General features: G+C 46.1%; 1 protein-coding gene across 1 annotated transcript in view; it reads right to left on the bottom strand.

The window, feature by feature from the left end:
- The window catches only part of LOC140201977 (adenylate cyclase type 8-like), a 147,087-nt gene that overhangs the window by 62,327 nt on the left and 64,243 nt on the right, over positions 1–20,517 (bottom strand). Inside the window, exons 11-14 of the mRNA XM_072266844.1 lie at positions 16,591–16,692; positions 2,397–2,543; positions 2,271–2,304; positions 968–1,035 (exon numbers count right to left, since the gene is read on the bottom strand). Of these exons, the coding sequence (XP_072122945.1) occupies positions 968–1,035; positions 2,271–2,304; positions 2,397–2,543; positions 16,591–16,692 (351 nt within the window). The remainder of the gene's footprint in view (positions 1–967; positions 1,036–2,270; positions 2,305–2,396; positions 2,544–16,590; positions 16,693–20,517) is intronic.

Genomic DNA, 20,517 nt, shown 5'->3' with positions numbered 1-20,517 from the left:
ACACTATGTTTGACGTATACCAAATACCGCACATCATCAAAAACACACCATCCCTATTGTGATGTATGGTGGTGGCTGCATCATGCTGTGGGGATGCTTCACTGCAGCAGGCCCTGGAAGGCTTGTGAAGGTAGAGGGTAAAATGAATGTGGCAAAATACAGGGAAATCCTGGAGGAAAACCTGATGCAGTCTGCAAGAGAACTGCAGCTTGTGAGACGATTTGTTTTCCAGTGAGACAATGACCTGAAGCATAAAGCCAAAGCCACAAAGGAATGGCTTAAAAACAAAGTTAATGTCCTGGAGTGGCCAAATCAGAGTCCAGACCTCGATCCAATTGAGAATCTGTGGCTAGACTTGAAAAGGGCTGTTCACTCACGATCCCCATATAATCTGACAGAGATTGAGCAGTCTTGTAAAGAATGGGGAAAAATTGCAGTGTCCAGATATGCAAAGCTGATAGAGAGAGACCTATCCACACAGACTCAAGGCTGTAATTGCTGCCAAAGGTGCATCTATTAAATACTGACTTGAAGGGGGCGAGTATGCAATCAATTATTTTGTGTTTAATAACTGCAATAAATTTAGACCCATTTGTAGAAATTTGTTTTCACTTTGACACGAAAGGGTCTTTTCTATTGATCAGTATCAAAACAGCCAAATTAAATCCACTGTAATTCAATGTTGTAAAACAATAAAACATGAAAACTTCCAAGGGGGGGTGAATACTTTTATAGGCACTGTAAATCAGCCTTGATGGAATGCCAGCACAGACTCAATGAGCTGAATGGCCTAATTCTGCTCCTACGTCTCATGATCTTATGGATATGTCATTGATTTATACTCTGCTGTGTCCTTTTACAGCCCTTTCCCAAGTTGAGACCTCCTACAATCCCTGTATCATTTGCAGACCTACCACCACATGCATCAGTATTACCATTCACCATATCTAGGCATTGAGTGGTGTACCTGTCGCCCGTGGTAAAACACAGTTATGACGAACATTAGCATCAGCACAACAATGATCCCTTGATGCCACCTGGTGTAGGCACTGTGAAGGCAGAAACAAAACAATGATCACTTCAGCAGGGAATCACATGAGAATGTGGGTTTCTGTGTCTACGTCAGCTGTTCCTGCCTGTCCGTAATGGTGCTTCAAGTGACCAGTTACATGGGGGGGTAGGGAGTGACATACAGATTGGGCCCCCTCCATGATGGCACTGGGAGACAAGGAGGATTGTCTCATGGATTTATTTCCAACAACTGAAATTAAACTCAAACTGTGGTTGTGGATCTCTGGAGAGGGTCTAGCATCCAGGGCAAGACGAGCTCTTCTGGCTATCACAACCCCCTCACTGACCCCTCCCCCCACCGCCAATGACCCACTCACCAACCACTGGCTTGGGACAGTTTATCCATGTTCTGAGGAGTGACCAGTGGGTTGTGTGCCCAGTGGAGTGACCTGTGACCAAGGGGGTGACCAATGGGATGTACAGTTGGGTAACCAGTGGGGCTATGCGTCCAGTTGGGTGAGCAGTGACAAGAGAGTTGATCAGTGGTTACACGTGAGGAGACCTGTGCACACCACAAAATGTATGCTGATGACACAAAGGTGTTGTGGACAGTGTGGAGGGCTATCAGAGATTACAACGGGACAGCGATAGGATGCAAAACTAGGCTGAGAAGTGGCAGATGGAGTTCAACCCAGATGAGTGTGAAGTGGTTCATGTTGGTAGGTCAAATATCATAGCAGAATATAGCATTAATGGTAAGACCCTTGGCAGTGTGGACGATCAGAGGATCTTGGGGTCCGAGTCCATAGGACACTCAAAGCTGCTGCGCAGGTTGACTCTGTGGTTAAGAAAGCATATGGTGCATTGGCCTTCATCAACCATGGATTGAGTTTAGGAACCGAGAGGTAATGTTGCAGCTGTATAGGACCCTGGTCAGACGGAGGTTGAGATGTGATCTGATAGAGGTGTATAAGATGATGAAAAGCATTGATCATGTGGATAGTCAGAGGCTTTTTCCCAGGGCTGAAATAGCTAACATGAGAAGGCACAGTTTTAAGGTGCTTGGAAGCAGATACAGAGGAGCTGTCAGGGGTAAGTTTTTTTATGCAGAGAGTGACAAGTGCTGGAATGGGCTGCTGGCGACGGTGGAAGTTGATACAATAGGGTCTTTTGAGAGACTCTTGGATCGATACATGGAGCTTAGAAAAATAGAGGGCTATGGGTAACCCGAGGTAATTTCTAAAGTAAGGACATGTTCGGTACAGCGTTGTGGGTCGAAGAGCCTGTACTGTGCTGTAGGTTTTCTGTTTCTGTGTTCTATGTTGAAAATCTCAGTTTGCTGGCAATGTTTCTGGAAGCTGGGGTCATTACCTGGTCACTGATACTTGTGGATCTGCATGATCCAGGGCGACTTCAGTAATGTAGATGTAGCTGGCCATGATCAGTGCAAGACACAACATCTTCACAACCGAATGCAGATGGAGAAAGACAGCGCAAGTGACCATGGTTGGCACACCAACCAGCATAAAAAACTGAAGGAAGAAACAAGTCCAGGTTAGGGCCATTTCATTGTCCACATCATCCCCAGCAGCCCAGAACTGCCTCGTGACCAAGCCTTGGATGGACACCTTGCTCTTGTGGAGGTGAACACAGCTGTACAATACCCACCAGACCCTCCCACAGCTACCAGGTGTGGACAAGCACACAACTTCATACAGACAACGTAGTCCAAAGTTCTTTACAGTGGGGTAAAGGGCAAACATGAAAATAAAAATAAACATGAAAATAAAAGACAAAAGATGTTAGTTAAAAACAGGGTTAAAAAGTGTCAACTGTGTCTGCATCCCTTATAGATTTAGGTATTGCAGTTCCACAGCTTGGGAACGTTCTGACGGTCCAATCAGTGGCAGGAGCAGTGCGCAGCAAGGAGGTTACTCGCAAGTCAGTGGCGCTCGATTGACAAGAGAGCTTCACAGCGTTTGGTTTCATTCCAGCATCCAAATCAGCAGTGGATGCTGCACAGAGAGGATTAAATAAAAGTAAAGAAGGGACCCGCAGAGCAGCCATCGTTGGGAGTAGGCCAATGGTGAGGTGGGGGGGTTGTTAGGCTTTGGATTAAAGGAGGGTTTGGCTCGGAAGAGGCGTTGGCTTTGGGTAAGTTGTCTGTGTATGTTTGTTAAGTTTCCTTATTTCTTACTGCGTCAACGGTACTTGGTGTAGTTTAAATGGCTGTTGTGAGCTCTTCATGCCGGATGTTGGAGTCCTGGGAGACCCAGAGCCTCCCAGAGAACTACATCTGCCTGATGTGCATCCAGCTGCAACTCCTTGAAGACCATGTTGGAGATCTGGAGCAGCAGCTGGACGACCTTCGGCTTGTATGGGAGAGTGAGGAGATCATCGACCAGAGTTACAGGGAGGTGGGCAGCTTGGGGGACTGTCCGGAGAAGAAATGGGAAGGCAAATTGGCAGTTAGTGCAGAGCACCCCTGTGGCCATTCCCCACAATAATAAATATACTGCTTTGGACACTGATGTGGGAGATGACCTCCCAGGGGAAAGCCACGGAAACCGGGTTACAGGCACTGAGCATGGGTCCATGGTGCAGAAGGGAAAGAGGGAGAAGAGGGAAGTGGTAGTGATAGGGGACTCGATAGTCACAGGAACAGACGGGAGATTCTGTGGATGCGAACAGGACACCCGAATGGTATGTTGCCTCCCAGGTGCCAGGGTCAGGGATGTCTCGGATCACACCCACATCATTTTGGAGAGGGAAAGAGAGCAGCCAGATGTCTTGGTACCAATGACATAGGAAGGAAAAGCAATGAGGTCCTGAACCATATCCTTCCAATTTATTTTGGCCAGCTCCTCTCTCATAACACTATAATTTCCTTTACTACACTGAAATACTGCTATATCAGACTTTACTTTCTCCCTATCAAATTTCATGTTGAACTCACTCATGTTATGATCACTACCTCCTAAGGGTTCTTTTACTTTAAGCTCCCTAATCGCTCTGGTTCATTGCAGAACACCAAATCCTGTATAGTTGATCCCCTAGAAGGCTCAATGACAAACTGCTCGAAAAAGCCATCTCACAGGCATCTAACAAAGTCACTCTCTTGAGAGATCCATTACCAACCCAATTTTCCCAACAGATTTGCATGTTGAAATCGCCCATGACTATCATAACTTGGCCCTTTAGACATGTCTTTTCTATTTCCTGTTGTAATCTGTTTTCCACATCACTGCTACTGTTGGGAGGCTTGTATATAACTGTCATCAGGGTCCTTTTACCCTTGCAATTTCTTAACTCAACCCACAAGGATTCAACATCTTCCAATCCTATGATTTGATGCCATTCTTTACGAATAGAGCCACGCTCCGCCTGCTTTCCGATCCCTCCAATACAAAGTGTAACTTTGGACATTCAACTCACAACCTCAACCATCCTTCAGCTACAATTCAGTGATAGCCACAACATCATACCTGACAATCTGTAATAGTGCAACAAGATCATCCATCTTATTTCTTATACTCTGCGCATTGAGATATAACACTTCAAGTACTGTATTTGCTGCCCTTTTTGATTCTGCATCCCTAATGTACTGATACTCACCCTGCTGGCTTCAATTATGTCCTATCATTTGCCTGCCCTCCCTGACTGTCTGACTGCTTGCTACCTTTGCCTTTTTATCATCTGTCCTATCCTGAGTCCTTTCACTCTGGTTCTCACTCCCCTGCTAACTTAGTTAAATGCTCCCCAACAGCTCTAACAAACCTGTCCATTAGAGTATTTGTCCCCCTTTGTGTTCAGGAGCAACCTGTCCCTTTTGAACAGGTCATACCTCCCCCTGGGGAGATCCCAATGATCCAAGAACCTGAAGCCCAGCCCCCTGCACCAGCCTCTTAGCCACTTATTTATCTGCCAAATCATCCTGTTTCTACTCTCACTGGTACGTGGCACAGGTAGCAACCCAGAAATTACTTCTCTGGAGGTCCTGTTTCTCAGCTTTCTGTAGCTCTCTAAATTCTCTCTTTAGGACCTCTTTGCTTTTCCTTCCTATATCATTTGAACTATGTGCCAAGGCATCTGGTTGCTCTTCCTCCCTCTCCAAAATGACCACACACTTCCCTACACTGTATTCCATCTGCCAATTCTTTGCCCATTCTCCAGATCTGTCTGTCCTTCTGTAGCCTCTTTTTTTTACGTCGCATCCGGAGTTTCTCTGGTTAGCGGGCGATTTCCCTCCACGCCTCTCTGACGTAGCGGGGAACCGCATACGAGGCAAGTTTCAGCAGTGGTTTGCCATTGCCCTCTGCCGGGTGAGTTTCCAAAGAGATCATCAGCTTGTAACCCAGCACGGGTGGAAAGCATGCAGGGGAGCCAGCTGGATTCGAACCTGGGACCTTTTGTCCCGAAGTCCAACGCTGATGCCACTACGCCACCAGCCGGGTGGTAGCCTCTCTACTTCCTCAAAATTACCTGGCCCTCCAACTATCTTCATATCGTCTGCAAACTTTGCAACAAAGCCATCAATTCCATCATCTAAATCACTGACGTATAAGGTAAAAACAATCGGTCCCAACATAAATTTCAGTGGAGCACCATTAGTCACCTGAAGCCAACCAGAAAAGGCTTCCTTTATTCCCGCCCTTTGTCTCCTCCACATCAATCACCGCTTTATTCATGCTAGAATCTTTCTGCAATACCATGACTTGTAGCTTGTTAAACAGCCTCATGTGTGGCACCTTGTCAAAGGCCTTCTGAAAATCGAAGTACACAGCATCAACCAATTCTCCTTTGTTTTTCCTGCTTGGTATTTCTTCAAAGAATTAGAAACATAAACATAGAAACATAGAAAATAGGTGCAGGAGTAGGCGATTCAGCCCTTCGAGCCTGCACCGCCGTTCAGTATGATCATGGCTGATCATCCAACTCAGAACCCTGTACCTGCCTTCTCTCCATATCCCCTGATCCCTTTAGCCACAAGGGCCATATCTAACTCCCTCTTAAATATAGCCAATGAACTGGCCTCAATTGTTTCCTGTGGCAGAGAATTCCACAGATTCACCACTCTCTATGTGAAGAAGATTTTCCTCATCTCGGTCCTAAAAGGCTTCCACTTTATCCTCAAACTGTGACCCCTCGTTCTGGACTTCACCAACATCGGGAACAATCTTCCTGCATCTAGCCTGTCCAATACCTTTAGGATTTTATACGTTTCAATAAGATCCCCCCTCAATCTTCTAAACTCCAGAGAGTATAAGCCTAGCCGATCCAGTTTTTCATCATATGAAAGTCCTGCCATCCCAGGAATCAATCTGGTGAACCTTCTTTGTACTCCCTCTATGGCAAGGATGTCTTTCCTCAGATTAGGGGACCAAAACTGCACACAATACTCCAGGTGTGGTCTCACCAAGGCCTTGTACAACTGCAGTAGTACCTCCCTGCTCCTGTACTCGAATCCTCTTGCTATGAATGCCAGCATACCATTTGCCTTTTTCACCGCCTGCTGTACCTGCATGCCCACTCTCAATGACTGGTGTATAATGACACTCAGGTCTCGTCATACCTCCCCTTTTCCTAATCGGCCACCATTCAGATAATAATCTGTTTTCCTGTTTTTGCCACCAAATTGGATAACCTCACATTTATCCACATTAAATTGCATCTGCTGTGAATTTGCCCACTCACCTAACCTATCCAAGTCACCCTGCATCTTCTTAGCATCCTCCTCACAGCTAACACTGCCACCCAGCTTCGTGTCATCCGCAAACTTGGAGATGCTGCATTTAATTCCCTCGTCTAAGTCATTAATATATATTGTAAACAACTGGGGTCCCAGCACTGAGCCTTGTGGTACCCCACTAGTCACCGCCTGCCATTCTGAAAAGGTCCCGTTTATTCCCACTCTTTGCTTCCTGTCTGCTAACCAATTCTCTATCCACATCAATACCTTACCTCCAATACCATGTGCTTTAAGTTTCCACACTAATCTCCTGTGTGGGACCTTGTCAAAAGCCTTTTGAAAATCCAAATATACCACATCCACTGGTTCTCCCCTATCCACTCTACAAGTTACATCCTCAAAAAATTCTATGAGATTCGTCAGACATGATTTTCCTTTCACAAATCCATGCTGATTTTGTCCGATGATTTCACCGCTTTCCAAATGTGCTGTTATCACATCTTTGATAACTGACTCTAGCAGTTTCCCCACCACCGATGTTAGTCTAACTGGTCTATAATTCCCCGGTTTCTCCCTCCCTCCTTTTTTAAAAAGCGGGGTTACATTAGCCACCCTCAAATCCTCAGGAACTAGTCCATCAAGAGATTTGTTAGGCAAGATTTCCCGTGAGAAAACCATGCTCACTATGACCTATTTAATCATGTGCCTCCAAGTACCCTGAGACCTCATCCTTACGAAATCAACTCCAACATCTTCCCAACCACTGAAGGCAGACTAACTGGCTGATAGTTTCCTTTCTCCTGCCTCTCTCCCTTCTTCAGGAGTGCAGTGATATCTGCAATTTTCCATTCTTCCAGAGCCATCCCTGAATCTAGTGAATTTTGAAAGATCATTTCTAATGCCTTCATGATCTCTTCAGCCACCTCTTTCAGAACCCTGGTGTGTGCACCATATGGTCCAGGTGACTTACCTACCTTCAACCCTTCCAGTTTCCTAAGAACCTTCCCTCTTGCTATAGAAACTTTACACACTTCACGCCCCCTGAGACCTGGAACTTCCACCATACTGCTAGTGTGTTCCACACTGAAGATTGATGCAAAATACTTATTCATTTCGTCCGCCATTTCATTGTCACCCTCTCCAGCATCATTTTCTAGTGGTCTGATATTTACTCTCGCCCTTTTCTACTCTTTATGTATCTGAAGAAACTTTTGGCATCCTCTTTAATATTACTGGCTAGCTTCCTTTCATATTGTAATTTTACCTTCTTACTGACTTTTAGTTGCCCTCTGTTGGTTTTTAAAAGCTCCCCAATCCTATAACTTCCCACTAATTTTTTCTCTATTATATGTCCTTTCTTTGGCTTTTATGTTGGCTTTGATTCCTCTTCTTAGCCACGGCTGTGTCATCTTGCCTTTAGAATACTTCTCCCTCTTTGGGATGTATGAAATGATCGGACAAAGTCAGCATGGATTTGTGAAAGGAAAATCATGTCTGACGAATCTCATAGAATTTTTTGAGGATGTAACTAGTAGAGTGGATAGGGGAGAACCAGTGGATGTGGTATATTTGGATTTTCAGAAGGCTTTTGACAAGGTCCCACACAGGAGATTAGTGTGGAAACTTAAAGCACACGGTATTGGGGGTAAGGTATTGGTGTGGATAGAGAATTGGTTAGCAGACAGGAAGCAAAGAGTGGGAATAAACGGGACCTTTTCAGAATGGCAGGCAGTGACTAGTGGGGTACCGCAAGGCTCAGTGCTGGGACCCCAGTTGTTTACAATATATATTAATGACTTGGATGAGGGAATTAAATGCAGCATCTCCAAGTTTGCGGATGACATGAAGCTGGGTGGCAGTGTTAGCTGTGAGGAGGATGCTAAGAGGATGCAGGGTGACTTGGATAGGTTGGGTGAGTGGGCAAATTCATGGCAGATGCAATTTAATGTGGATAAATGTGAAGTTATCCACTTTGGTGGCAAAAATAGGAAAACAGATTATTATCTGAATGGTGGCCGATTAGGAAAAGGGGAGGTGCAACGAGACCTGGGTGTCATTATACACCAGTCATTGAAAGTGGGCATGCAGGTACAGCAGGCGGTGAAAAAGGCGAATGGTATGCTGGCATTTATAGCGAGAGGATTTGAGTACAGGAGCAGGGAGGTACTACTGCAGTTGTACAAGGCCTTGGTGAGACCACACCTGGAGTATTGTGTGCAGTTTTGGTCCCCTAATCTGAGGAAAGACATCCTTGCCATAGAGGGAGTACAGAGAAGGTTCACCAGATTGATTCCTGGGATGGCAGGACTTTCATATGAAGAAAGACTGGATGAACTGGGCTTGTACTCGTTGGAATTTAGAAGATTGAGGGGGGATCTGATTGAAACGTATAAGATCCTAAAGGGATTGGACAGGCTAGATGCAGGAAGATTGTTCCCGATGTTGGGGAAGTCCAGAACGAGGGGTCACAGTTTGAGGATAAAGGGGAAGCCTTTTAGGACCGAGATTAGGAAAAACTTCTTCACACAGAGAGTGGTGAATCTGTGGAATTCTCTGCCACAGGAAACAGTTGAGGCCAGTTCATTGGCTATATTTAAGAGGGAGTTAGATATGGCCCTTGTGGCTACGGGGGTCAGGGGGTATGGAGGGAAGGCTGGGGCGGGGTTCTGAGTTGGATGATCAGCCATGATCATAATAAATGGCGGTGCAGGCTCGAAGGGCCGAATGGCCTACTCCTGCACCTATTTTCTATGTTTCTATGTATATATCCTGTGCTTTCCAAATTGCTCCCAGAAATTCCAGCCATTGCTGCTCTGCCATCGTCCCTGCCAGTGTTCTTTTCCGATCAGTTCTGGCCAACTCCTCTCTCATGTCTCTGTAATTTCCTTTACTCCACTGTTATACTGATATATCTGACTTCTCAAATTCTCTTTCTCCTTCTCAAATTCTCTTTCTCCTTCTCAAATTCTCTTTCTCCTTCTCAAATTTCAGGGTGAATTTGATCATATTAGTTCTGATGAAGGGTTTTGGCCCGAAACATCGACTATTTACTCTTTTTCAAAGACTGCTGAGTCCCCCCAGCATTTTGCGTGTGTTGCTTAGATTTACAGCATGTGCAGATTTTCTCTTGTTTGATCATCTTATGATTACTTTTCCCCAAGGGTGCTTTTACCTTAAGCTCTCTCATCAATTCCGGTTGATTACACAACACCCAATCTAGACCAACTGATCCTCTCGTGGGCTCAACCATGAACTGCTCTGAAAAGCCATCTTGTAGGCATGCTGGAAATCCCCCCCTCCTGGAATCCCACACCAACCTGATTTTCCCAATCTACCTGCATATTGACATCCCCCATGACTATTATAACACTGTCCTTTCGGCATGCATTTTCTATCTCCTGTTGTAACTTGTTAACTGTTTGGGGGTCTGCTTATAACTCAGGATCTTTTTACCCAAGCAGTTCTTTAGTTCTATCCACAATGATTCAGCATCTTCCAACACTATGTCACCTCTTTCTGATGATTTGATTCCATTTTTTACCAACAGAGCAACACCGTCCCCTCTGCCATCCTACCTGTCTTTTCGATAGAATGTGTATCCCTGGATATTAAGCTCCCAGCTATAATCTTTCAGCCATGATCCCTACCTGCCAATCTGCAACTGTGCTGCAAGTTCATCTACCTTATTCTGTACACTGCACACATTAAAACAAAACCCCTTCAGTCCTGTATTCATCCTTTTCGATTTAATCTGCCTTTTACTTTTCAATCTGTTGACAGCAGTTTTGCCCTATCAACAGCCTCTCCTCACTACACATTGCCTCTGTTTGTAAACCAGCTACCTCATCTTCAGCATTATTAACCTCCCTTCCCTCAAAACTTGCTGCATTGAAATATAGGCAGCTCAGTACAGCAGTTGCACCATGCTCAACCCTTTGATTCCTGACTTTGTCTGAAGTCTTACCAACAACTCCCTCCACAACTCTACTAACTGTTCTGGCACTCTGGTTCCCATCCCCCTGCAACTCTAGTTTAAACCCCACCATGCAGCATTAAAAAAAAACCTTCCCACTAGGATATCAGTCCCCCTCTAGTTCAGGTGCAATTTGTCCCTTCTGTACATGTCCCACCTTCCCTGGAAGAGATCCCAATGACCCAAATTCTTACCATGTAACCATATAACAATTACAGTACGGACACAGGCCATCTCGGCCCTTCTAGTCTGCGCCGAACTCTTACTCTCACCAAGTCCCACCGACCTGCACTCAGCCAATAACCCTCCATTCCTTTCCTGTCCATATATCTACCCAATTTAACCTTAAATGACAACATCAAACCTGCCTCAACCACTTCTGCTGGAAGCTCGTTCCACACAGTTACCACTCTCTGAGTAAAGAAGTTCCCCCTCATGTTACCCGTAAACTTTTGCCCTCCCTCCTACACCAACTCCTTAGCCACGTATTAAACTGTATAATCTTCCTAGATCTGGCCTTGCTAGCACGTGGCATGGGTAGCAATCGCAAGATCTCTACCGTGAAGGTCCTTCCCTTTAACATAGCACCTAACTCCCTGAACTCCCTGTGCAGAACCTCATCACTCGCCCTACCCATGTCATTGGTACCTATATGGACCGTGACTCTGGCTGTTCACCCTCCCACTTAAGAATGCTGAGGACTCAGTCGGAGATAACCCAGACCCTGGAACCTGGGAGGCGACATACTAATCAGGAATCTTGTTCTCGCCCACAGAACCTCTTGTCTGTTCCCCTAGCTCACGATATCACCATAATGTGCCTGTTCTCCCCCTTCCCTTCTGAGTCCCAGAGGCAGACTCGGTGCCAGAGACCTGACCATTGTGACTTCTGTTAGGTCATTCCCCTCACCAGCACCCAAAGTGATATACCTGCTGTTGAGGGGTATGGCCAGGGGGCTACTCTGCACAGGCTCCTTCCCCTTCCTGACCGTCACCCAGTTTCCTGTGACCTGCACCTTGGCATAACGACCTCTCTATATGTCCTACCTATCACCCCTCAGCCTCCCGAATGATCCAGAGCTCATCCAGTTCCAGCTGCAGCTCCTTAGCATGGAGTGTTAGAAGCTGCAGCTGGATGCATTTCTCGCAGTCGTAGTCGTCAGGGACACTGCCGGGGTCTCCAACATACCGCAAGTGGAGCATTCAACCATCCTGCCTGGCATCTCTACTATCCTAGCTGAGCAGATAGAAAGAAGGAAAGGGGAAAAAACAAGAGCTTTCTCTCACTGAAGCCTCTCTTCTGGAAGCCTCTACTGCGTTTTGGACTCAGGCAGTGGACCTGATTGAAGTCCCCTCCTCTCAAAACGTACAATGCCTGGATTGGCCGCTGATCAAAGCTCTTTTTTTGTGTACTGACCCACTGCTGCCTTTTGTACTCGGCCAGTGACCTGAATGAAGGAGAGTCCCCCCCCGTCCCCCTCCTCTCAGAACGTATAATGTCCAGGCTAGTCACTGGTCAAAGCTCTTTTTCAGTGGGAGACAGACTGGATAGTATTCCCTCTGAGCAGAGAGACGGTCTGTTCACAGAACAGACAGTCTGTCTCCCCACTGAGCAAGCATTCCATCTCACCACCGACCAGACACTCTGTCTGCCCACCGATAGTGCGGTCTGTCTCCCCTCTGACCAGACAGTCTATCTCACCACCGACCAGACAGACTGTCTGCCCACCGATAGTGCGGTCTGTCTCCCCTCTGACCAGACAGTCTATCTCCCCATTGAATACATAGACCACCTCCATTATTGAACAGGAGAGATAAGGGCAGGGTCGGCTATTCAGCCCCTCATGGCAGCTGATCATTTAGCCTCTCAGAAATTTATTGGCAACTCACAGGAATGTGGGCAAGCTGAGCGAATGAGTGAAGATGCAGCAAATGGGATACAATGTACAATCATGTGTAATACAGAGCAGAAGGAATCTAGAACACCACAGTGCAGTTCACATCCTTCAGCCCACAATGTTGTGCTGACCTGTTAACCTACTGCAAGATCAATCCAACCCTTCCCTCCACATAACCCTCCATTTTTCTATCGTCCACATGCCTAACAGTATCTTAAGAGTTACAAATGTAGTTGCCTCCTCTATCACCCCGGCAGGGTGTCCCACACACCAACCACTCTGTGTGTAAAATACATACTTCTGACATCCACTCCATACTTTCCTCTGAGCACCTTAAAATTGTGCTCCCTTGTGTGGGCCAATACTGCTGTGGGAAGAATTCCCTAGCTATCCAGTCGATCTATGCCTCTTATCGTCTTATACATCTCTAACAAGCCTTTACAGGCAGCAGCACAAATTAAACCCGGGTCACTGGTGGTATAACACTGTTATGCTAATGGCTACACCTATACTCTGCCCTGAAGTATCTCCCTGGCAGGGAACTCACGTTAACCATTATACCCAAAATGTGCATCACCATAAGACCATAAAACATCGACCATTCGGCCCATTGAGCGTGCTCCACCATTCCATCATGGCTGATTTATTATCCCCCTCAACCCCGTTCTCCTCACTCCTCCCCATAGCCTTTGATGCCCTTTCTAACTAATAACCTACCAATTTTTGCTTTAATTATACCCTTTCTAACTTTCATACCAATGTGTATGACTGAACATTTTTCTGCATTATTTTCCATCAGTCATGGCCCTAGCTGTTCAATCTGCCACCTGCGTCCTCCTGAGAACCCACAACACTGACTCCAATACTCAGTACAGAAGGTGAAGAACAGGGGCAGACCTTCAACCACCCCCCCTCTCCCCTCCCTGCCTCCACTGTAAGTATGTAAGGTCATGGGTGACCTCTCCTAGAGGAGGGTCATGAGAATGACCCTGGGAATGAAAGGGTTAACACATGTTCAGGGCCTGTACTTGCTGGAATTTAGATAAATGAGGTGGGGGGGGGGGGATCTCATTGAAACCTACTGAACATTGAAAGGCCTAAAAAACGTGGATGTGGACAGGATGCTTCCTGTTGTGGGTAAGTCTAGGACCAGGGGACGTAGCCTCAGGAGAGAGTGACATCCATTTTGAGCAGAGATGGGAAGACTTTCTTTACCGAGAGGGTGGTAAATCTGTGAGACTCATTGCCACAGACAGTTGTACACGCCAAGTCATTGAGTTTATTTAAAGCGGAGGTTGATAGGTTGTTGATTAGTCAGGGCGTCAAAGATTACGACGAGAAGGCAGGTGTAGGGGGTTGAGTGGGATCTGGAATCAGCCATGATGGAATGGCGGAGCAGACTCGATGGGTGAATGGCCTAACTCTGCTCCTATATCTTATGGTCTAACAGAATTGAGAGGGATAATAAATCAGCCATGATGGAATTATAGAGTAGATGCGATGAGCTGAATCTAATTCTGCACCTATGTCTTATGGTCTGATAACCCTGGGTACTAATCTTCAAGCTCAGGGAGATCTTGTGTGCTTCAGTGAAATCACCTCTTAACCAGTTCAACTGGTTAATCTGTCCCAAAAGCAGGAGAATACCATTTGGCACTCGTACCTACTTCTGGACTGATAATTTAACTCAACGCCACTTTCCAAATACTCTCTGAGGCTCTATCCAGTAAGAGGGAACCAGTGGATGCGGTGTACTTGGTAGGCTACCAATGAGGGCTCAAGCAGGTTACAGTGTCAAAGGTCTGAGTAATGTAACCTACGGCTTGAGAGTTAGATATTGGACTGAGTACGAATAAACGGACCATTCCAAGATGGACCATTCCATTCCAATGACATGGGTAGGAAAAGGGAAGAGGTCCTGAAAAAAGACTACAGAGACTTAGGAAGGAAGTTGAGAAACAGGACCACAAAGGTAGTAATCTCGGGATTACTGCCTGTGCCACGCAACAGTGAGAATAGGAATAGAATGAGGTGGAGAATAAATGTGTGGCTAAGGGATTGGAGCAGGGGGGCAGTGATTCAGATTTCTGGATCATTGGGACCTCTTTTGGGGCAGGTGTGACCTGTACAAAAAGGATGAGTTGCACTTTAATCCCAGGGGCACCGATATCCTGGTGGGGAGGTTTGCTAAGGCTACTGGGGAGAGTTTAAATTAGAATAGTTGGGGGGTGGGAACTGAACTGAAGAGACGGAGGAACAGGAGGTTGGCTCACAAATAGTGTTTGCCACATTTGCCTTCATTAATCAAAGTATTGAGTACAGGAATGGAGATGTTATAGTGAAGTTATGGTGGGGCCTAATTTGGACTATTGTGAGCAGTTCCGGTCACCTACCTACAGGAAAGATGTAAATAAGATTGAAAGAGTGCAGGGAAAATTTACGAGGATGTTGCCAGAACGGACGGACCTGAGTTACAGGGAAAGGTTGAACAGGTTAGAACTTTATTCCCTGGAGTGTAGGAGAACGAGGGGAGATTTGATAGAGGTCTACGGAATTATGAGGGGTATAGATAGGGCAAATGCAAGCAGGCTTTTTCCCCTGAGGTTGGGTAAGACTAGAACTAGAGGTCATGGGTTAAAGGTGAAATATTTAAGGGGAACATGGGGGGAGCTTCTTCACCCAGAAGGTGGCGAGAGTGTGGAACGAGTGGTCAGCAGAAGTGGTGCATAGGAGCTCGATTTCAACATTTAAGGGCAATTTGGATAGTTACATGGATGGGACGGGGGTATGGAGGGTGATGGTCCGGGTGCAGGTCAATAGGACCAGGTACATTGATAGTTTTGTGTGGACTAGATGGGCCGAAGGGCCTGTTTCTCTGTTGTAGTGTAGTGTTCTATAACTGAATGGAACTTGAGGAGCAGTTTTCAACACAAAAGGTGGTGGGGATATGGAACGAGCCTCCAGAGGAGGTGGTTTCTGTGGGTACCATTACACCATTTGAAAGGTGGCTGGCCAAGCTTTTCCTATAGAGGTTGGTGGGGTATCCCAAGTATCCAAGTTCCTGGGTGTCAAGATCTCTGAGGATCTAATCTGGTCCCAACATATCGATGCAGTTATAAAGAAGGCAAAACAGCTGCTATACTTCATTAGGAATTTAAGGAGATTTGGAATTTCAACAAAAACACTCAAAAACTTCTATAGATGTACCGTGGAGAGCATTCTGACAGGCTGCATCACTGTCTGGTATGGAGGGGCTACTGCACAGGACCAAAAGAAGCTGCAGAAGGTTGTAAATCTAGTCAGCTCCATCTTGGGTACTAGCCTACAAAGTACCCAGGACACCTTTAGGGAGCGGTGTCTCAGAAAGGCAGCGTCCATTATTAAGGACCTCCAGCACCCAGGGCATGCCCTTTTCTCACTCTCACCATCAGGTAGGGGGTACAGAAGCCTGAAGGCACACGCTCAGTGATTCAGGAACAGCTTCTTCCCCTCTGCCATCTGATTCCTAAATGGACATTGGATCTTTGGACACTACCTCACTTTTTTAATATATTTCTGTTCTTGCATGATTTTTAACCTATTCAATATATGTATACTTTAATTGATTTATTTATTAATTTTTATTATTATTTTATTTTGTTTTTTTCTTCTAGATTATGCATTGCATTGAACCAACCTTCCTCGGGTCACATTTGTTGGGACATGGACAGAACAGTTACTCTGTGGGAGAGTCTGGGACTTGCCACAGGTCACATTTGTTGGGATGTGGATAGACAGTTACTCTGTGGGAGAGTCTCGGACTTGCCACGGTTCACATTTGCTGGGATGTGGATAGACAGTTACTCTGTGGGAGAGTCTGGGACTTGCCACAGGGCACATTTGTTGGGATGTGGATAGACAGTTACTCTGTGGGAGAGTCTCGGACTTGCCACGGTTCACATTTGTTGGGATGTGGATAGACGGTTACTCTGTGGGAGAGTCTGGGACTTGCCACAGGTCACATTTGGAAGAAGTACTCACCTCCGGCTGACTGCAGATGCTGTTTGCCCACATGCTAGAGTTTGTCCACTTGGTCACATTGTACCCAATTTCTTCAAACGGGTTCAAATTTGGGCACCAAATCTTCAAGCAAGATCAAAAAATGAACTATCAGCATATGATGGAGGTGGATGTCAGTTGCTGGCTCATTATACAGTAAACATTCTACATCAGATCATCTTGCACTGGCCCGTCCTCTCCCCACACCCCAAATCCCCACGTTCTCAGATTAATTACTTACCCTGCTTCCATGGGTACATCCTGTAGCCATCCCAAACTCATCCCAATACCTCACCTTCTCACCACAAAACGTTTCACGACATATTACCCACTAACTCATGTTCTCAGTGTGATTTATTTGCAGAGATAGTCTGTCGTACTTTAGTTGCTTTTTCAAATCTCTGTGTGTAGTTTATCATTGACTTCTTTGTTGCATGCAAGAAAATGAATCTCAGGGTCGTAGTAACATGGTCACTGAAATTGAGTACAATGTTCTCCTCAGTGGTTGGGTCTTCAGGTGGCTGTAGGGCCCAACCTGTGATCCACATATTCTGGTGCAATTTGGGCAAGAACTTTAAGAGTAATATACAGAGACATAGGACTTGAATAATAAATGGGCTTTGAGCATTTGCCAGTGATCATAATCGTGGTTCTAGAAGTTTTAAAGGGCTGCAGGTGGAAGAATCGGTTAGGACAGGCCAGTGAAGCTATGGACTGGAGGAGTGATGCTGTGAGCTCAGAACGGAAGACTTGGAAATGGACACAGTGTGGGGAGTGTGCACGTGATGGACACCAGTTTAACCAAGCCTCGTCTCCCTGCTCCTGGGAACTGAAGGGAGACAGCTAGAGAGAGTAGGTGAAGATAAGGCAAAGGCATATGTGATAAGAACATAGAACTATACAGACCTTTCAGCCCACAATGTTGTACTGACCCTTTAACCTAGTCTAAGGTCAATCTAACCTGTTCATCCACACTTCCTCCAGAATGATCTTGGACTGCCTCTCCATAGATCCCTGAAGTTCACAGGAAAGATAGATAAGGAAAACATACAGGATATCTTCCTTTAACAGCAGCAGTGAGACGAGGCTTGTATAAACTGATCTCCATCTGACTGGGTACCCACCTTCTCTGGCCTCCCCCTCCAGTCTTCAGTGAGCATAAGACCAAAAGACACGGGAGCAGAATTAGGCCACTTGGTCCATACAGTCTTCTCCGCCATTCAATCATTGCTGATCTTTTTATTTCCTCCTCAGCCCCACTCCCCAGCCTTCTCCCCGTGACCTTTGATGCTATGTCCAATCAAGAACCTATCAATCTCTGCCTTAGATACACCCAATGACGGCCTCCACAGCTGCCTGTGGTAACAAATTCTGCAAATTCACCACCCTCTGGTAAAAGAAATCTCTCCGCATCTCTGTTTTAAAGATTCAAAGATTCAAAGATTCAAAAAACTTTACTGTCATTCTAACCGTACGCCAGCTCTGCAGGGCAGAATGAGACAGCGTTTCCCAGGAGCAGTGCAATCATAACATAACAAACACAACACTAAATAATAAACATAACAATAAATAGTAAAACACAACAGCCACATGTCAGTTAAAATCAATTATAAGTGTCCAGTGCAAGTTAAAAGTGTCCAAAGCAGAGTCAGGTGGAGCAGCTATTTAGCAGTCTGACTGCCTGTGGGAGGAAGCTGTTTAGTAGCCTTGTGGTTTTAGTTTTGATGCTCCTCTAAATGGACGCCCCTCTATCCTGAGGCTGTGCCCTCTTGTCCTAGACTCCCCTACCATGGGAAAAATCCTTTCCACATCAACTCTGTCTAGGCCTTTCAACATTCAAAAGATTTCAATGAGCTCCCTCCAATCCTTCTAAATCTCATGGAGCACAGGCCCAGAGCCATCAAACGTTCTTCATAAGATAACCCTTTCATTCCTGGAATCATCCTTATGAACCTCCTCTGAACCTTATCCAACGCCAGCATATCTTTTCTTAGATAATGAGCCCAAAACTGTTCACAATATTTAAGGTGAGTCCTCACCAATGCCTTCTAAAGCCTCAGCATCACATCCCTGCTCTTATATTCTGGATCCTTTGAAATGAATACTAATAATGCATTTGCCTTCCTCACCACCGACTCAACCTGCAAGTTAACCTTTAGGGTGTTCTGCACAAGGACTCCCAAGTCCCTTTGTATCTCAGGTTCCTGGATTTTCTCCCCATTTAGAAAATGGTTTGCACATTCATTTCTTCTACCAAATTGTATGACCATGCATTTTCCAGCATTGCTATAACCGGTGCACCAGTCGTGAGTTGGAGAGCTCCAAGAGAGGAGGTGGCGCAAAGGTCCAGGAGCGAAGTTTAAAAGGGGAAAGCTTGACAGGAACTCGGCTATAACCGGTGCACCAGTCGTCTGTTGAAGAGCAGAGAAGTTTCAGGCATAAAAGGAAGATACTGCCGAGTGGAGCGGTCATCGATGGAGCGGTCTGAGTCAGAGTGGTAGGGCTTTGGCTCATTTGGGCTTTAGCAAGGTAGGTGGACATCGTTTTTTTCCTCCCTTGCGTTTTTTTCGGAGGAACAGAGAGCATGTCTGTAAGGTTAGTACTTTGCTCTGGGTATCAGATGTGGGAATCTTGGGATTCTTCCAGTCTCCCAGATGGCCACATCTGCCCCAGGTGCACCGAGATGCAGCTCCTGAGGGACCGTGTTAGGGATCTGGAGCTGCTGCTTCATGACCTACAGCTTATTAGGGAAAGTGAGCAGAAGGTAGATAGGAGATAGGAGCTACCAGGAGTTAGTCACCCCGGGGCTGCAGGAGTTAGATAAGTGGGTGACAGTCAGGGAAGGGAAGGCCACCCCTGTGGCCATCCCCCTCAGTAATCGTTATCTCGTTTTGGATGCGTTGAGGGGGGTGACCTGACAGAGGACGACCACGGCGATCGGGTCTCTGGCACTGAGCCTGGTTCCCTGGTGCAGAAGGGAAAGAGGAAGATGAGGAATGTGGTAGTCATAGGGGATTCCACAGTGACAGGAACCGACGGGAGGTTCTGTCAGCCTGATAGAGATCCCGCGTGGTGCGTTGCCTCCCAGGTGCCAGGGTACGGGATGTCTCAGATCGGGTGCAGAGCATTCTGAAGGGAGAGGGTGAACAGCCAGAAGTCTCGGTACACATTGGTACCAATGACATAGGTAGAAAAGGGAGGAGGTCCTGAAGAGAGAATTCAAGGAGTTAGGTAGGAAGCTGATAAGCAGGACCTCCAGGATAGTAATCTCAGGATTGCTGCCTGTGCCACGTGCTAATGAACGCAAGAATAGTATGATCAGGCATATTAATGTGTGGCTGAGAGACTGGTGTAGGGGACGGGACTTCAGGTTCCTGAATCATTGGGGCCTTTTCTGGGGGAGGTACCACCTGTACAAAAAGGATGGGTTACACCTGAACCCAAAGGGGTCTAATATCCTAGCAGGCACGTTTAATAGAGCAGTTAGGGAGGGTTTAAACTAATTTGGCAGGGGGATGAAAGCTTGAGAGATAGGGCTGAGGAAGGTGAAACAGAAATAGATCAAAGATAGCGTCCAACAGAAAAGATAGAAAGAACAGGCAGGAGATGAGGCTTAATCACAGCCAGTGGCATGAGTTACAGGGCAATAGAGGCATGGTGCAGTTAAAACAGAAAGCAACAAGCAGAGTCATTAACGATGATCTTTCAAGGATCAATAGGTTCTGGCGTTGTACCCGATGACTGGAAAATTGCAAATGTTACTCTGCTGTTTAAGAAGGGTGGGAGGCAGCAGAAAGGAAACTATAGACCTGTTAGCCTGACATCAATGGTTGGGAAGTTGATGGAATCGATTGTTAGGGATGAGATTATGGAGTACCTGGAGGCACATGACAAGATAGGCCAAAGCCA

This window comes from Mobula birostris, chromosome 8 (genome assembly GCF_030028105.1).
Source record: "Mobula birostris isolate sMobBir1 chromosome 8, sMobBir1.hap1, whole genome shotgun sequence".
NCBI classification, from domain to species: Eukaryota; Metazoa; Chordata; class Chondrichthyes; order Myliobatiformes; family Myliobatidae; genus Mobula; species Mobula birostris.
Note: the sequence above shows the minus strand (reverse complement) of the source record. Positions and strands in the feature narration are given on the sequence as shown.